This window comes from Ornithodoros turicata, chromosome 1 (genome assembly GCF_037126465.1).
Source record: "Ornithodoros turicata isolate Travis chromosome 1, ASM3712646v1, whole genome shotgun sequence".
Classification (NCBI taxonomy): Eukaryota; Metazoa; Arthropoda; class Arachnida; order Ixodida; family Argasidae; genus Ornithodoros; species Ornithodoros turicata.
In genome coordinates, this window is record NC_088201.1 from 21,793,828 (window position 1) to 21,813,553 (window position 19,726).

The window sequence follows — 19,726 nt, forward strand, 5'->3', positions numbered from 1 at the left end:
GTTTGAGAGCCTAGTAGCCAGCAAATAGTCATTGAGTCGTATGGCTGTATCCAGCACTTATCCAATACTATCCAGTATTCTAGTTGCTGCTTAGCGCTTAGCCGCTAGCCTACCAAAAAGCACTGGAATCAAGCGAAAAGCCGAGGATGGCGTTTGTGTTTCAATAGAGTTAGCGACTTTATAATCTGTTACATTGCTGCGTAGAGTGGATCCGTTTTCGTTTTTCGTTGTAGCGGATACACAACATATGGTCGCGCAAGGGGAACGATCGGCAACGACATCTCTCTCGGCCATGGGAATCATTTAAAGCGCACACCTACAAGTGGTATTAAATATTAGCATTTTTGTCACACGCACCTGTTTTAAGTACCTTAAGAGGGACTGTTGCGTGTTGCCAGTGGTGAACCTTGTACAGTGTACCTGCAAAATAGGCTGAGTAACTCGTGTCTGTGTGTATGCCAATGTGCGCTGTATGTGCAAGACGCGTCCAGGTAAAAGCGCAGTGGTACAGTGTGTTCGGCCGAAAACTGACTATAGAACAAGCTTCCATTTTTCTCAGCTTAAACTGTTGTGTTGCTGGGCGTCCACATCCTGCCCTCCACTCTAATTACGGATTCTTGACTACTTCCACACGAGACGCTATTCGGAATATTTACAGCTGATTTTAGGAGGCACCAGGAAAAGAAATGCCATGTACCTTCCACTGCTTCCGAAGCTGTACTCAACTGTGTGCTCCTTGTGCCTCTCTGATAGTGAAACATTTGTGCATCCCTTTCGCACATTCTTTGAGGTCTTTACTATAGCATTTTTTGCAACTCTCTGGTCGCCTATCGTTTTTAGCAACCATGAGTGAGTTTTGCTACATCTCATATGCAGCATCCTTGGTCCTCCATGCTCTTGAGGCTGCACCTTCCATTGCTGAACCCCAGAATGGGAATGGTCATTTACAAAGGAAAGGAAAGAAGGCAGGGTTTCCGTAGTAGACACGCTTGAGGATGACTTATAATGTCCGTTTGTTGTGCCAATTATTCTATAGCGTGAAATGAATTTCAATGGATCTAATCAACTGCTGCATGCTTTTTTCAGGCATTTATTCAAATAATGGCAAGCAGGAAAGATGACAACAGAGAATCGTGCCCTAAACTGAGCAGCAGTAGCCCTTCACCAGAGAAAGCCACACAATATACTGCATTTCACACCCAGAAAGAAAGGGATAAACATTCAAGTTCTCGTGAACCTTGGCCAACAAAGGGTGAGCTGGACCGATGGTCAAGAGAGAGAAGTGATGACTCTCGTGACTCGGCAACAAGGGAACGAGATCGCAGGTTGGGATGGTAGTTGCATTATTAAGCTGTAGTTGACACGAGCAAAGTTTTAAAGTGGCAGAGGACAATGATGGTGTTGCATCTCAACAGGTATATCCAGGAACGACTCCGAGATCGGGAACGTGGTCGTCGTGAAGAGGTCATCTTGTATTGGCACCAAAGTGGCAACAGTGACAGCAGCGATGATGACAGGGTTTCCACAAAATGTGGAATTCGTGTTGGTGACACAGGTGCTGAGGAACTGAAAAAAATGTGTTCCTCAAAAAAGCAACATTCATGTGAAGGTGAGAATATTTTCTACATAATGGAAATTTGTGTTGAATCCTACCCATTCTAAGCTTTCTCAAGCAGAAAAGTCAGTTGTTTTGGCTGTATTGCAGATGGTCCACAGGTCCAACCGAAAAGTGACAAAGTTCATCGTGATGTTCATCATGGCAAAGTCAAGGAGATGGAGAATGAGGTGAAAAAGTAAGCAACGCATTTAGTTTGCAATGTGTTGCAGTCCCGTATTGCTACATGTCAAAACGCAGCAAGAAATATATATATATTTTTTTTACATAGATAGTCAGAGAGATACATCTAGTGGTATCTCTCCGAGATCACCTGGAACTATGTGCTATATGGATATCTACACTCTTAAAAAAAAAGGGTGTACTTTAACTCCTTTCCTTGCCACATATATCACTCCCTTTTGGAGAGTACAATTACTCTCAAAAAAGGAGTTCCCTCACTCCCTTTAGGGAGTGGGGTTACGCTCTAACCCTCTACAGGAAAGTAATATTACTCTCCGGCAGGGAGAAAGATGTTACGCTACTCCCTTGAGGGAGTGAGGAGACTCCATTTTTTAGAGGAATTGTACTCTCCAAAAGGGAGTTGTATATGTGGCAAGAAAAAGGAGTTAAAGTACACCCTTCTTTTAAGAGTGTAGTTACGAAATGTTGTGCCCAAAGCACTACTCTCAACCGAGATTCTTTTGTTCAAGGTACAGTGACCATAGAAAGTGCATTTACCTCGTACACTGTAAGATGACATACATGATACTGTGGTTATATTCCTTCAAGGGCTTTGTTGACCTTGTTAAAGGTAAAAAAGGTTGTTAGTGGAGGGATTAATACTCCCCCACATAAGCTGGAGTCTTTTGGTGGCAGTACTTCTCATAAAAAGATCTTAGTACTTGACTGTTCTACCACAGCCACAATTTTGAGTGTTTTTGTGGAGTCTCCGCAATTGCTTTATAGTTAATGGGTCTGGTCAAGATAAGGCATCATATGTAGCCTTTGCCTTCTCCACTGAACCGTGGTGAAACAATGAGAGTTTAAATTTGGACGCAAGCTACAATTGCAGATAATCTTGCCAAAAAGTATTTGACTTACAGCTATAGATATGTAATGCAAAATTACTTGGATGTAGTTACAGTTGTAGCAGTAAAAGTAGTCAGGCAGTCTAGTCTTCCACTTGCTTTTTCTTGTGTTGTCGAAATCCCCCCATCAAATAAAACAATATTATCCAAAACATATATTGTGTATCGCATTCTGAATGGCATATTAAGAGATCTTTCGAAGTTTTGCGAATGATTACATGCCATTTCAGGGTGCTGTTTTATTCCTGATGCCAAATAAGCATGAACCACACCTTCACTTGCTAAGTGCTTGCTTAGGTGTTGGCTTAGCACTATTATAGCAGATAAGCAGATGAGACAAGATCGCACATACACAGTGTTCATTCCACCTGTTGGTACCAATTGTTGAGTCAGCTCAAAACTGTAGTGCTGTACTTGAAAAAGAGACAGCAACTGCCAGAGATGGGAGTGCACACCAGAAATCCAGCTGATGCTTTCCACCACGTACAGGAAAAGCATCTAGATGCAGGTATTCAGATGCTCTTACAGGCCTGTTGCATGGGCAGTCTTCAATGAGGATTGAAACCAATGACCATTGAACTAGGGTGCCTCAATACTAGCTCCCTCTGGATAGGGTGAAGACAACTGCGTCGTCTGCTACGAATTTCCGCCATCTTTACGCCCATGTACAGCTCACAATGCACTCAGAAAAGTGTAGCCATACGCTTAGCTACACACTACATTTTGGAGTTGAGTAAATACATAGTAGAGGAGTTTAAAAAAGTGGGTGAAATCGGTACACAGCATTCCTGCATGGAAAGCGTGGGCATAAACATGGCTGCTTTGCGGCATTCGCTTCTACAGAGGGAGTTAGTATTCAGGCACCCTACATTGAAACACGTGTGTAGCGCCACCACGTGTGTCATGTGTCAACTTCTCAAACAGCAGTGGATCCAGTGTTCCTTGACAGGTTGACATGTTATGTGCTTGGTGGCACTCAATCCTCATTGAAGACTGCCTGCCCGTGTAACTGGGGTGTAACTCAATGGAAGCACCATCTCCAAAGGTCTAAGAAAGGAATCAGGATAGTCATAAAACAAACCATGCAGAAGGGTCACTTGTGCTTTGTTTGTCTTTTTACTTGATTCCGCAAAACTGCAGAATGTGGGAGAAACAGTATGATCGACAGCATAATTCAGTTACAGTTTCTGAAGTACCATACCTGATTTCTGAGCTGGATATTGTAGCTGTACTTTTGAGTCTAGGGTATTGCAATAAAGTATGAAAGTGTAGTAGAGCATCAGCCCCCACCCCATGTTCTGTGTGTTTTTGCCATCTGAGGTGAGCTGGCAGCATCAACTGCTCAACTGCATCAACCCACAATAAGGGAACAAGTAGATACTGCTTTTTATTGGTACATTTAAGTTACAAGTACACTCACAGCAAATACGGGCAAGCATATAGTAGACATGTCACAGTCTGCATTGCGCAAACAGCCTAGAGATAACGTGCATGCCGGAATGATCACACAAATTTACGTAAATGTCTAGTGTTGAGGGGTATTGCAGAGAAGCCACCTTTGACAAAGTAGAGGGTAGGGTACAAGTGTAGCACTTGCATGGAATCATGATTGTTTCAATATCAACCTTCATACATTTAACGATGCAGCCCTCACATACTACCGCGCACACAGGTGTAATTTACTCATGATTTTTTTTAAAATAACCATCTTGTGATATATAAAAAAAGAACACAAGCTATATGTTCAAACTTTTCCCATTGTAAGCCTTGATGAAGGTGGAGGATAAAGAAGTGGGATTTGAAAACCTAGCCCTCTCCAGAAAATAAACAGCATGAAGCAAGACAAGACATGATGGTATTCTACCACAGTGTATCAGTGAAGAGCAGGACAAGCAGATTTTGGCTCACTGTGGAAAATGTCCTTGGATTGTTCATGGCTCACCTCTCGTAGCAGCATACGATTCTAAATATACACCATCAAGTCGCGTAAGCGTTCACTGTTTTAGCCTAGCACTTATCTCGGTGGATCAGTTGGTATCGTGTCCTCCTCCTGATCCCACGGTTTATGGCAAATTGATGGTAACTTGGTGGCAGCTGCTTAACAAGGGACGTTAAATGCGGTGTGCTGAGATTTCGGTGCACGTAAAAAAACAACCTCGGTTGGGCAAAACCATAGCCATAGCCTCCATATAGGAGGCTATGGCAAAACTAATCCACACCACCACACCGCCCGCTGTGGCGTCGCACTCTCGCAACTCTTGTTCCTAGTGGTTTCTTTGATGGACCAACCGCACCACTATCATTGCTGACAAAACAAGAGGCTCAAATATGTGTACGGTGTGTATATGTGTATGGTTATGAAAATACGTTGAACCACTGGTTGAACTTATTTCAAAAATTCGCCAAACGGCTCGCGGCTGCCGTTGTAGTATAATCCAATCCAATCCAATCTGGGAACAGCGTACATTTTGCGTGTTTCATGTGCTCCTTGGTAAACAATGCCTCAAAGGTAGTATAATTTGTTGGCAAGCGTTTCTCTATATTTCACGAAATATTTTTTCAAATGGTAGCAGTGGTTACGTTGGTATTTTGTTCCCTTGCATCCTGAACTCATCAGCTTGTCACGCTGCGTATTTGTGATCGTTGTCTACCTTATCGATGAGCTGCTTCGAGCTTTATAATCCGCACACATTTTTTATCATTTGCTGCATAAGCTTTCGTTACGATAAAACGATCTCCTCTTTGTTCGCTAGAAATCACGCTTTTAGTCCTTAGACATGTGTGATGTCAAGCAGCGTGCTGTAACTGGTGGCCTGAGTTGCGCCAATAAGGTCGATTCAGCTTGGCAATGTGGTGTTTTATTTGGCTTCCACATGTATTTCCCAGCAAAGGAACGAGTGTCGAAACCTATTGAGGACAACGTTTAAGACAAAAGCTGTTTGACGAAACTGGGGATAGGTACCAGAATTGCGCAGTGTAGTCCGATTACTCGATTATACCGTTACCAGCACACCAAAAAAAATAGGACGTTTAATAAAACGTTTCTCTCTTACTGAGTTGCACTATCCGTCACTTTCCTACACTTAAAATCAAACTAGCTTCAATGGACACACTTCCTTGCATAATGTTAAAACATTGAGCCCATATTATTTATGTTTAGGCATTGTAACAATTCTAAGCGCATTATCTTGTTTTGTCTTGCTTTTCGTGGCAAATGTTGATCTTCAGGCTGCGAACACATCCTACCACATGTCTCAAAGAAGGAAAGCTAATGTGGTTCTTATTGTTTTGTCAGGTTTTATGTATATGTTCAGTAAAGTCAGTTCAGCTATAATTTGTGGCAAATAAGGCGGAATCACCTCAATGTAATGTCTATGGGGCTTACGCTGTCAAGGTTATCTCTGAAACGACTCTACATACAGAGTCAAATGTTGCGCAGGTAATACTATGAGAAATCCCGCATGGAATGACACCTTTTCCAATTCTCTGCGTCCCTTTAACCTTATAAACATTTTGTTTCTCCTCATATGAATACCTGGAGTTCTACGGGGGCAACACAAAAATGCTCATTAAAACGTTTCTCTGGCGAACAGCCTGCTTGAAAATAGTGTCAAGCTGTGTGTCTCTTCTTGGTGATCAAAATTCAAAAGAAAAATTTACATGTAGCCATTGACACCTTTGTGATAACCTTGACAAAATAGGAACTTTGTCGTCTGCTAGCTGGAACTGCACAGTGCTGCCATACAACTAGTTTCCGAGTTCAGGGTGTGTGTAACGGGAGAGGGTGGTTCAGAGCTAATCCTATTCAGCGCTGATATACTATGACCTCGTTCGTCTTTCGTCGCATCAGCTATTCAAGGTTTTGTTGAGCACGTACAAGCGGGCTCTGAGGATCAGGGTTTAGGGCAAGAAGTGTAAAACCATTCTGATATAAGACAGCAATATCATACCTCTGTGGTCTCATTGAGTTTTCAGTTTCTGATGAAATTCGGATTTTGCTGCGGAATTTCCTGAGGTCTTTTGTAAATCTTCTACAGCAAACAGGCTTACGAATCGCTAAGTATATTGAGACATTGCAATAATTAGCAGTCGCAGGCGAACCAGTGTCCATCTGGGCCCGAGATTTCATAGGACATACTTCATGAGCAACGACAGCAAGCAGGAACACACAAATGAGGAATCGCATACAAAGCCAACATGAAAATGTTAGCTTAATTTCACTAGACGTTCCAGGAATGCCAACAGTCATGAACAGTGTACAAGCATATCTTTTCGCTGTGTCCTCTGCACCGTTCACACTGTTTGTAACCTTGTATAAAGTCTTGTTTTTTGTTTTGAGGGAAAAAAGAAAAGCAAACTACATAGATGTGAAGTTCCTCTGATAAGAGTAGTCCTCCTCTGGCAAAACTGAGATACGGGTTTGTGGAAGCCATAGCCCTATCATACAGTTTGACGGCAAATGAAAGTTCATCTTTTTTCGCTGCAGCGTGATTATTTATACATTGCAAAATCACAGCTGTGCTGGTCTGCAGTATTTGCACTTGGTAACCACAAATGAATGCCTGCTCTGTGGTTGGAAAGTTGCGATCTTGTCTGTGTTTGAGCACATATTTTGACGAGTTGTAGCACAGTTCCAGCACCACTTGGCATTGTATACAGAAATTTATTTACATATGGCCGATGATGGACGATATGTACAATGCACAGCGGGATATACAGATCTCGGTTAGCTAATATATCATACATAGTGACAAAAGTCATAGAAAACCACACTTTCAGAATAGAAAAGAGAAAAAAATTACACACGCAGGGAGGTACGTAATCAGAAGGTGCTTGTTGCTCCAGGAACAACAAAGGTTTCATTGCAGAGTATTAATTTCAGATTGTTCTTTACAAAACGTCGTCAGGCTCGCTCATTTGTACTGGCTTGTCTCTCAGTTCCCTGTGTCTCGCTAGCCGGAGATAAGTTAACTCTGGAACCATGTATTGAACGCAAAATTTCTTTAGTTTGGGCACAGAGTCTTTTGAGAATGAGGGGTCCAGTTTTGTTGTGATTACCTCCATGTCTGTCGCCGACTAGATTGCAAGCTTGCAATAATTTCTTTTCATAATGTTCCGTTGTGCTTGAATTTGATAAAAAGTACTTACATGACTCAGGCAGGTACAATGGACCTTCTTACATACTTTAATGCCAATCGCATGCTTTCTTGTAGTTTCTGTAATGGATAAATAGTTTCGCACAGTTGAAGGCGTCTTATCTCGAGCGTCATCATTAGGACCCGGAAATTTAGGCACTAAACACGATGGAAATAGGCAATAAAATGCAAAAATAGGCATGTTAATTTCGTACACTCTTTGGCTTTGTTAGTGTTTCAGAATGCTCCATCCAGGAAAACGTGCTCATTTAAAGGCTACGGTACAGTACAAGATTTGACTTATATGGTACATGAATGCTGAGGCGGCCTAGAACCAAGCTATATTGAATAATACTTTTAGTTCCCCACCCTCGATTATCTTGAAAGGCCGAGAAAGGGCAAATGTTTTGATCAAATATACATGAACCCTTCTAGCAAACCAAGGTACTGAAGAAAACCAAACGAAAAAAAAAAAAAAAGAACAAAAGGCGCAAACACGCAGAAACGAGAAGCAAAATGCCGCACTCAACATGAGCATGAAATGCGCACTCGCACTTTCACCCCTAAACAACAACAACATATAAATCATGACCATGACATGGGGTGATTCACCCCTCAAAAAGGCTGTCATGGCATCTAAAAATGCTAACAATGCTAAAAAAGGCCACAATTCAATAGAGTCGATAAAAAGGCAGGCAGCACCGAAAATATCGCATTTAGGCGTTTATAGGCATTTATAGGCAAATGCCTAAAATTACAGGCCCTAGTCATCATCTATAGGGACGGGGCTTGTGCACATGAACAGCACATCGGGATCCACAAAATGTTCGCAGCATTTCGCAGCAGTGGCTGAATTCCTGGTTTCAAATTTCGATACAGCATCATCCTCATGGTCAATACCATATTGGTACTGCAGCTCCGCACATGCTGTCGAACGATTTGGGAACAATCACCTACAGGTAATTCGTAATGTCAAGGCAAAAATGTGTATTGTTGCCTTTTAGCACAGGCAAAAGTCAGTACATGAACATTTATCATTGTTTTAGCTTATAGTCTTCTACAGCTTTACAGGTAACTTAAATTAATGTTTTACGTGGTTCTATGATGACATTCCTGTCACGCACAACATCACAGTGTACAGGAAGTCCTTGCAGTGTTTTCATCCAGACTGGCGTAAGGAAACTTCGGACAGTCTGCCAACAGAAATATAAATGAAAATGGAGCCAGTGGAGCTAACGTATGCTTTACAGCTCCGTGCTTCGCCACTGAACAATGCTGGCATTATGTAGGCATTCTTCCATTTGAGACTAGTACGCATTAACGCACAATGGTTCACGAGGCCACGGGAGAACAGGGACTGGAGGAAAGAGGTCTTGTCCCTCTACTATTTTGACACCTGCAAACGACATGGATAAACTCACGTCACTTCCGATTTCTCACTGAGAAAAGATCATGTGACTCTGCTGCGAGTGACCCCATCCACTGAGAAAAGCTCACGTGACCGGAGCAGGTGATTCCGCCTTAAGCATTCATTCGAATGAGCACCTACCAGTACTACTACTATGCGTTATCCTGCAAAATTTATTTGTATAGTCTTCTGTGATGGCTGCAGCAGCTATGAAAACAGGTAGTACAAGATAAGGCCTTTCATGCAAACCTTAGAAAGGACTGTTACTGAAGTTGAGTGTGAGACTTATAAGGACATGTGCTTGTTACAACTTCTTTTGAAGCTTGTATTTTGTTATTCCAGGGGATCTGACAGATGTGATGACGAAGACCATCATTTGACTACCGATAGACGTAGAGACGGCTCTGACAGGCACAAGGAAAGTTCGGACAGACGTAGGGATGGCTCAGAGCAGCACAAGGACAGCCGTCGTAAGGAGAGCTCTGGTCACTATAAGGAGGGTAGTGACAGGCAAAAGGATGCAGATGATTCTAGGCGACACAGAGATTCAGATAAATGGAAAGATTCGCACCAACACAGAGGCAACAGAGAAAGTTCTCGATATGAGGAAGGAGCACAACGTAGAAATACGAATCGCAAGGAAGCTGAAGCCAAGGGCGACGAGGAATTGGAAGGCGCAGAAAAGGAGAAGAATACCACTGAAAATAGGACAGGACGAAGAGGTGGAACAGGTGTCATTACGTCTCGTACTGGAGGTGCCTATATTCCGCCAGCTCGCCTTCGCTTGATGCAGGAAAAAATAACAGACAAATCGAGTATTGAGTATCAACGGATTGCCTGGGAAGCTTTGAAGAAAAGCATCAATGGTCTTGTGAACAAAGCCAATGTGGCAAACATGGAGGTGATTATCAAGGAGTTAGTGCATGAGAACTTGGTTCGTGGGAGAGGCATCCTATGCAGGACTATTATGCAGGCACAAGCAGCCTCTCCTACGTTCACGCATGTTTACGGTGCAATAGTTGCAGTGATAAACAGCAAATTCCCACAGACAGGGGAACTTCTCCTCAAACGTTTAGTGATTCAGTTCCGCCGTGGCTTCAAGCGGAATGATAAAGTTGCTTGCATGGCTTCGGTTCGGTTCACTGCCCATTTAGTTAACCAGCAAGTAGCGCACGAAGTTCTGGCTCTAGAAGTCCTTACTTTGCTTTTGAGTAGTCCTACGGATGACTCTGTCGAGGTGGCAATTGCATTCCTCAAAGAATGTGGTATGAAGCTTACTGAGGTGTCACCAAAGGGTGTGCACGCAATTTTCGAGCGATTGAGGAGCATTCTGCACGAGGCCCAACTTGACAAACGTGTCCAGTACATGATTGAGGTAATGTTTGCAATTCGCAAAGATGGCTTCAGCGCGCATCCAAGTGTGCTTCCAGAGCTGAACCTGGTAAGCGAAGAAGACCAGTACACCCACCTTCTAACATTGGATGACCCTACAGATGGCGAAGACATATTGAATGTTTTCAAGTATGACCCTGACTATCTTGAAAATGAAGAGAAGTATGCCTCCATTGCAAAAGACCTTCTTGGAAGTGATTCTGAGGAGGACGGTTCTGGAAGTGAAGCTGATGATGATGATGAAGACGGTGAAGAGCAGGGCGAGGATGCTGATGACCAAGGAATTATTGACTCCACTGAAACCAACCTCATAGCTCTGCGAAGGACAATTTACCTTACGATTCAGTCCAGCGTCAACTTTGAAGAATGCGCACACAAGTTGCTAAAACTAGAGATAAAGCCTGGACAGGTGGTAAGTGCAAATGGACTGTATTCAGCTGTGACTGAAATTTGCTTTGTGTTCTGATCTTACATTATTTCTGTGCAGGAAGAGCTGTGCCACATGATTCTTGATTGCTGTGCACAGCAAAGAACGTATGAAAAGTTTTATGGACTGCTGGCGCAGGTATGTATATATCTGCCCTGAAAGTACACAACAAAAAAAAATCATCGTGCTGTTCTTTTTGCAGAGGTTCTGTCAGCTGAAGAAAGAGTATGCAGAACCCTTTGAGCAAATCTTTGTTACGTCATATGACATGATTCATCGCTTTGAAACAAATAAGCTGCGCAACATTGCAAAGTTCTTTGCACACCTCCTTTTTACTGATGCTATTCCTTGGACGGTGAGTCCTGATAAGATGATTTACAAGTCCTTGAAAGTTTAACATTTTTGCAGGTTTTGCATCACATCAAATTGACTGAAGAGGACACAACATCATCAAGTCGCATTTTCATCAAAATACTGTTCCAGGAACTGTGTGAATTTATGGGGCTTTCCAGTCTCAACCAGAGGATCAAGGACCCGTAAGCAGAACTATGTTTTTACTACTCCCGTGCATCACTGACAAATGGACAACAACAAAATTGGTGGGGCAGACAGGGCTGTCGAAAGAAAGAAAACAAAAAAAAATAGCATATCCTCAATTTTCCATATTTCCAACTTTGCTTATTTGGAACTGAAGTTCAAACTTCCACTGAACATCAAGTTGAAATGTAAGTCTCATCTGATGTCCAGGCTACATGATGATGGCTACAACATTGTCAGTTTTTGAGCCAGGCATCCAGTTTCATTGCGTTTGAGACAGATCTTGTAGTATCATATCTAAGAGAAAAATACTTGCATTGGGAAAAATGTAGGAACTCAGCAGTGAGTTACTTTTCTATGAACAGTTTTAAACATTCAGAGCTGTCCCAGACAAATTTCATTATGTATCGCTTATACAACATTAGTTACAAAAAGAATTTTCATTCACGCTATGATACCAAAATGGTTTATCGTTGAAGCACGCACGAATTAAGAAATGCTGTTGTAGTAATGTGTGCAATGTATGAGTGAAATGTGTATTCCTGATCAGTTCTAATATGATAGCTAGATGCTGCAAAGTGCTTGCAGTGCAAGGGCTTTGCACCCATGTGCAAGAATGTGCACACAGTGGTAAAGAGACCTGCCACTTGTCTGTGCAAAACATCTATATACAGACAAACCTCGTTAACCTGACCACAACCGTTCTCGCAGATATTCGTCATCAAGCAAATTGTCATATTGGCAAACAGCATATATGCACAAAGGTAGAGGGGAAAAAAACCTTGTGCGTAACACATTGCTGTGTTATTTGCTGCGAAACAGGAAGTATTGTTCAAGAACGTCAGTGTGTTTGGGGAGGACATCCGACAAAAGTGTCTAAATAGTTACATTTTGAAGCTCTAGTGTTTCGAGCGATACTATTGCATGGTTAATGGCAAGCACATTTTGCGTGTCTTGTCAGTTGCTCCCGTATGACTGCAGCAGGTCAGTATCACCAGGTGACCAATGGCACTGTAATATTAAGCTTATTTGCTGGTGTTACAAAGAGCATCACGAGCAGGGATCCTAGGATTCCGTGGTCACGGAAGAACGCGGATTTCAACGTTGGTCACGGAAAAACTTGGATTTTTATTTTGGGCACGGAGAAATGTAGGTTTATCATTTTTACATAGTACGTAAATAATCAGTAATCTCAAAACTCATTCTGTGCTGCTGTGAACCATGGTCTGGAGGCCAAACCATGAGGCCAGCTACGAACAAGTAACGAGGTAAGGTAACAAGTAACAACAAATAACGTAACAAACAGCTAACAAGTAGCAAACAGGTAGCAAGTAATGACATCGGTACTTTGAAAGGTACGCTACACTTCCCCATAGAATGTTGGCAGGAATGGGGGATCTACAAACGGGTAGCTGAAGACCCCAGCACCGAAATAGTCCATCTGATTTTTGGAAGGCTCTGGCTCAACGTGCTCCCACGCTTTCCCAGATTTCGATACCGCTGCTGCAACTACCGGTCTCGTTTGCTGATGTCGAGCAGAGCTTCAGCAAGCTGGGAAGTGAAGCTTGTTCCGGCCTCAATGCCAGCGCCTAAACGGGAGAATGTAGCCGGGATGCTCCAGATATATTTTAATGCCGCCGATTAATAGTTTCATTGAATGCTTTGAGATAGTGAGCCTCGAACAGTTTTGTGCTGTGTGCACGGTTGTATGTTCGTTGAATGTACTGACGCTAGTAGCGGTATACACGAACTGAGCTAGTAAAATAAAGTATATTTAATATTAGAAACCTCTATAACGATTGTGTGTTACAGTTCCCGCGCAGATTCGCGACCTTGTCGGTTACCGTAAGTTATGTATGTGCCTATCCTTGACGCAGAAAAACGCGGAATTTTTGTTTTTGTTTTATCACGGAAAACTAGGATCCCTCATCAAACCCCTACCTGATGAGTCATCCTGAAACTGGGCGTGTGGCTTCAACATGTGTCATCCAAAAGCCCAGGGCATTTGTAGGTCAGGAGGGCCACTTGTTCAACCACCAGTGGTCATAATATATAATACACATGTTTGCCCCCCTAATCGTGCAAAAAATGTCATTGTCAGGTAAGCAAATTCTCATATTAACGAGGAGGGCTTACATAGGGAGAGAATGGTTCTTGAGCAAAATGGTCATAAAGCGAGTATGTCGGATTGATGAGTGTCATATAAACAAGATTTGACTATAGTACAAAAATCTTTCTAGTGCCACAGAGGGCTGGTTGAAATCACTAAATGCAATCTTTTGTACTTTTGGGCATAGTGTGTCACGATCACGTCGCTTTGAAGTTTCATCAGAATAATTTTTAAGGATCCTAAATGTGTGTTGTAGTATAACAGTGTTACGATCTCACAGTTATGGTATCTTCAACTGGTCGCCTCCGATCACCCCAGGGCACTCTTGCAAAGTGCTTCATGTTCATCTGATCGAAATGGAGCTGATTACATTTGACTGGTTCTTTTCGACTGCTTACCTCCGACTTGGAGCGCTCAGTGCTGTTCAGATTTGCACTGTTGGAGCGATTGTTAGATCTTCCGGGGTTTCGGTCATGCGAGTGTAAGCACTTACGTTGGGAAGCCTTAAGCCTGGATCTCGTGACACGCTACAGGCGACAAATTTGATGGCGGCACCACCATTTGAACGACAAGGAAGCTCTGTCGCAGCTACAAAATCTTTCATCTACTCCCTGCAGATATTTGTCGCTTGTCGTCTGAGATCATTGCCCGGCGCTTGCCCAAATCCGCTAGATTTGCCGGTATGTAACTGGAGCGAATGATAAAGCACAGAGATGTGGGGGCAACAGTGTAGCGTGGGTGGCAAGTCAACTTTATTACACTGAAATTTTGAGCTTGTAGGTGGAAAGCAGCCGTCTGAATCGATGGTTATCGCGTGTGACCAAAATCTGTTGCACATTGTGTGGAAAGGGATAGGACTACAGTGCCACCACAGGCACACATATCATAACAAACTTACAGCAATGTAAATTTATCTCGGTTTTTAGGTATTTTCCTGCGGCGTTTTAATCGAAATCTCGTGATCTGTGAGACAGGTATGCTGCATAATCAATTGAAAAGTACAGATTTTTCTCTCGCAAATGTAGTTTCATCGCCAGCTGCTGCCGCCTCGCAAATGGATAGGGTAGCTGCACCCCCACGACAGTGGCTACAGCGACAGTATCTGTAGTGTGTTGCTTGTCGCATGTTATGGAACCCCGCCGTTAGTGCGGTTGCTTTAGTACGAGTCAACTCCATATTTTTGTCTTCGATGGAAAACCGGGAATCACGTTTAGTTACATATTCGCTGTTTCCCTGCGCCAAGAGCGGCTGCCAAGTTTGGCTTGCGCGCTCCTGGCGCTCCTCCCGCTCGGATTTGGATTGAGAACCTTGTTCATGCTGTCTCACTCGGAGGATTGGTGCGACCAGCGGAAAGTACCGTTAGACTTCATTTGCGACTCTGATAGCATTGCCACTTTCTTCTCTCTCTCTTGTAGCACACTGCAAGAAGCCTTTGACGGCCTCTTTCCAAGGGACTTGCCAAAAAACACTCGTTTTGCCATTAACTTCTTCACCTCTATTGGCCTTGGTGGTCTCACGTAAGTATCCAGCACACCTTTAGAAGCAAAGCACAGACAGACAGCATTGACAGAGTGTGGTACTTAATATGAATACATTTGATTGACATCCAGGGATGACCTACGCGAGCACCTGAAGTCCGCTCCAAAGCTCCCACCTCCGGATGCTATCATAAAGGAGCAGTTACCTGTCTCATCTTCATCATCCAGTTCAAGCTCTTCCTCATCAGACTCTTCCTCAAGTAGCGAGGATAGTGACAGTGACTCTAGCAGTGAGTCCGGTGGCCACAATAAGAAAGCTAGAGAGAAGCAGCACAGAAAATCTCATCACGGAAGTCGCACTTGTCATCCTCCAAAACGATCCAGATATAGTAATAACAAGGGCAAGGTTCATGCGAAACATTGAGCATGTGAAATAACATTGAGGTATTTGAAGTGAGCTGGAGTAATATACTGGAACACAAGATATTGTATCATTTGGTGGTACCAGGTGTGCAGGTAAAGTGTTTCACATAATCACCAGTGTCAAAGCAGTTGGTAGTAAGCCTAGGGAGCAGATATATCAGCATTATTCCTGGCTTAGTTTTGTGTTGCCTTTAATTGAAACAAGTGCTAGCATTACTACTACTTTGACAACATAGACAAGGACTATTTCTAATTATGATTATAAGAAGTAGTTCTGTGCTGTTGCATTGGTGATCTAAAAGTGACCGTGGGAAAGTAAGTTTGTACCCTGCACCGCGAAGAGCGAAGCTGTGGTATAACTGCACTGGTGCTCACCAATATACATGACGCTGTTAAGGACTACTTTAGCTCATGCTCCGTTAAATGTCAAGTCATTGTCATCATTAAGGGCTTCTTACATTCAAGGTCCAAAAAATTATTAAAGAAAGGGAATGCCTTAGAGTGTGAGATGTGGAATTACTGAGCTGTGGTATGCAGGTTATTAAATGTGCCCTCTCAGTTTACGGGACTCAACCATGACACGACCACACAAACAAATGGGAAACCGAAAGGTGGCTCTGTCAAAGTGTTCTATTTTAACACTACCCAGGAAACACTGATGGAATCCTGTTATAATTGTAGCGTTATTTCAATATTTCTCACCATGTTTGTCTATAACACTGCTATCCATTGAGTCTTGGAGAACATACTTTTATTTTAGTGGTGAGGAATCCATTTGGGATGCACAGCATAATTCACAAGATATATAGCCAGGGTGTCGAACCGAAACGTTTTTGTTCCGGTTTTCGTTCCGGTTATATCATAAACGGTCCGGTACCGGTTCTGCTCCGGAGCAAAAAAATACCGGTTCATACCGGTTTTTAACCAGTTCCGCTTCTGCTGGGAATATTCATCCCCACAAAAAAAATCAGTGTTACAAAATGTAAACCCGTTTGTTCCGCATACATGGTATTTAATATTAATAGACAGCTGTGAAATTGGTAGCTCCTGGTTCCTGTAGGTTACTGTCTGTTCAAATGGGCTTTCTCCTTTCTTGAAGCACATGCTACAAACGGACTTGTTTGTCGTGATGTCATACGTAAAGTACTTTCTTGGTGGATTGGAGCGATCGCGTCCCATCCGAATGTCTGTTGCTACTGTCTAGCCAGCAAGCACCACCGCATGAGTAGGACGCAAATCAAGGAACCCCTTTACTCACAAACGCGCTCGACGGCTCCGTTTTATTTTCTTCGTGTCCTATCCACAAAAGAGTTGCCACTTCACACGGGCTTGCCCTCGCGTATACGTAAATGTATTCAACTTAGCTGCTCTCAAACAAGGGACGCGTTGCACGACATTACCGTTAAAGAAGCCGTTATGCAGCCCCCTTCGGTCGCTGTTTAGTTGAGGAGAGTTTGCGGGGTTCAAATTAAAACGAACACTACGGCACATTGCTAGAGAGTCACATGTACCTCTAAGTCTGTGTGCGTGCGCGAACGATAAACCATTACAAAGGGAGCCTAAGGGTCATAGTATACCAACATATATTCCACCGTAACCGTAACCCCCGTATAGTATCCATGACATGACTTCAGAGCACACAACGTCTGTTTAATTCGCCTATCCGTAGTCCAAACCGGCAAAGTTTTTTCTTGGACCGAAAACCGTTAAATATATTTTTCGGTTTCCCTCCTGAGCGAAAAAAATGTATACGGTTTCGATTCCGTTCCGGTTCGCACCAAAATAACGGTTTGTTTTCGGTTACAGTTTTCGGTTCGCTCCGACACCCTGTATATAGCTCACATGATTACAGCTTATTTGGGGAGGGTATTTTGAGGTCATTTTGGCCATTTCCCACGTCTACTTGTAAAACCTCCAATGCCGAGGGTTTTGCTTTTCCTTACTCTGTGCGATCATGCTTCCTCTCGTCCTCAAAGTGGCTAAGGGAGAACAGGTGTAAACATTTTCTTCTTGGAAGGGCAGGTAGCTGCAGTGCAGGCAGTAGGGTGAGACTTGAAGGAAAGCTTCGACGTGACTATGTCGAGGAATGTCCGGGTTTCAAGATGTTCACGTCACCAGGTGATCATTTTACAGATGTCGTCTGCAAATCTTGCCACATTACACTAAGCGTTTCTGCAGAGCAGCTTCTCATTCTTTTTGTGAGTACGCCGTTCCACAGCTGTCACTTTGTCTCCGAATTTCTTATGTTAACTCGGTTGCAGAAAGCAAAACGAAAAACTGAAATCTCTGAAAATACAGTAAACTCTGAGAAACACCCTCAACTATTCCAAAAAAAGAAACTCCAAGAACCGAGAGCCCTACCTATATTTGACAGAAGGTATTCTTCTGTTTCATTCATTTGCATTCACACTTTTGCACCTTAAAAATTAGAAGCGGTTTGTTGAACCAATTCGTCAGAGAATTTGTTCCATCATCTTTTTGTGGTCACTATGTTGTACTTGTAGCCATACCTCTGTCTGAAGGTGCACAGCCGACGGTTTTACCCACATTTTTTAAGTATTACTGGTGTACTCTTGCATCACTTGTCGCGCACCCTTGTCCTTGTTTCTTACTGTCCCTTGTCTTATATTGGGTGCTGCCATCATGGATAATCACAAACTAGCCCGTTTTCTCGTCTTAAGTCACTACCTAAGAAAGGAATGTCGCGGGCTCCGCCCTCTCACTTTTCCGCTTCGGGAGTGACATCATGCCGTCGGAGCCTCTGCAGCTGTGGAAGCAGCACTGATCCTTAAAATTTGTGTCTATAACAACTAAGCACCTTTCAGACGAAAAAAAAATAGCCAAATAGATTGTCGGTCGATGCCGAACATGTGGTATCGGTTTCATAGATGAGTTTCCGGATGCAATAATCCCTTTAAAATGAAGCAGGCAAAACCTATTTATGTATGATTGGATCGCACCCTAGGGACATTTTTTTCTGCCTGTGACTGCCCATTGCCTAGGGATTTGCACAGATAAGATGGCATATAGGCAGGCAGTCTGGTAGATGAAATCCATATCCATTCTAAGATAGTCTATGGGCACAACAGGCAAATGACACGACGTGAAGCCTTTGTGAGCGCTTCACTGAGCCTTCGTGTCGTGTAGGTTTTTTCTGTTCTGCTCATAGCTCAGGCTTTCTTAGTATGGATTTGCACAGGATTTTCATCTGAGGATCGATCGATCGATCGAGGATCGATCGAAAAATCAGATCGTGTGAGTGGAGACCTATACCTGCAGGCTTTCCTAGCATTTTTGGCAGTTTTATAATTATTATTATTTTTTTTTTTGTGGTGGTGGGGAATCTTTGTTGTGACGTCTGTCTCAGGAATTTTTTTATTCTCGATAAACATCAAAAGGAGTAAACAAGGGAAAGGGTGCAGGCTAGCTGGTATAGATCCATGAAGAAGACCGAGAGACACGGACACAGAAGACGACACACGTAGGTTCTCAGAGAGAGAGAACCTACGTGTGTCGTCTTCTGTGTCCGTGTCTCTCGGTCTTCTTCATGGATCAAAAGGAGTGCACACGGAGCACGCAAAGACTTTGTGTGTTCTGTGTGCACTCCTTTTGATGTTCAATTAAACCTCTGTATGCAATAAGGGGATAAGTCGAAAAATCCCAAAATGAGAAAAGGGGCCTGATATGATTGTCCGTCCCATTGACACACATGCATTTCCCGTTTTTTATCATGCTGTAGCGGGCTAACAAATCGCAGTAAGGTCCTAAGTTTTCAGTGGCAGGTGCATACTGGTATGTAGATGTCATTGCAACAAAAATAGTAAAAAGAGGATAAGTCGACCTATCCCCTTATTGCATACAGAGGTTTAATTATGTCTACTAACTTGCCCAGCTTTCTGTTGTTACTGACTACTTTTGGCATGTTCTGAACTATCTTGCAGTACGAAATATAAATTAACTTCCGGGCAGGTGAAAAAGCCACAATAGTGAAAACATTTGCTGGAACCGAAACCACTCTAGTTACTTTCACGACATTATGTACATGCTGAAGTGTATGGCGTTTAGTGCTTTTTTTTTTTTCAGCTAGTACCAAAGTTGTAGGGAATGTATTTTACAATGCAATTGGGTAAA

The 19,726-nt window shown here is 42.9% G+C and overlaps 1 protein-coding gene across 8 annotated transcripts; it reads left to right on the top strand.

Annotated features, from left to right (window-relative positions):
- The first annotated feature begins 77 nt into the window (after nt 1-77).
- On the top strand, nt 78-16,094 carry LOC135377624 (pre-mRNA-splicing factor CWC22 homolog). Of its 8 annotated transcripts, none has more exons than XM_064610184.1 (10): nt 78-168; nt 1,087-1,325; nt 1,416-1,609; nt 1,706-1,793; nt 9,571-11,032; nt 11,108-11,185; nt 11,250-11,402; nt 11,456-11,583; nt 15,110-15,211; nt 15,305-16,094. In XM_064610184.1, the coding sequence occupies exons 2-10, from the start codon at nt 1,102-1,104 to the stop codon at nt 15,594-15,596; spliced, it is 2,721 nt and encodes a 906-aa protein (XP_064466254.1). In that variant the 5' UTR covers nt 78-168; nt 1,087-1,101; the 3' UTR covers nt 15,597-16,094. The 8 variants fall into 8 exon arrangements, with proteins under 8 accessions (XP_064466254.1, XP_064466253.1, XP_064466256.1 ...); XM_064610183.1 differs by having other exon boundaries at nt 87-325; XM_064610186.1 differs by lacking the exon at nt 78-168 and adding an exon at nt 346-431.
- The last annotated feature ends 3,632 nt before the right edge of the window (nt 16,095-19,726 follow it).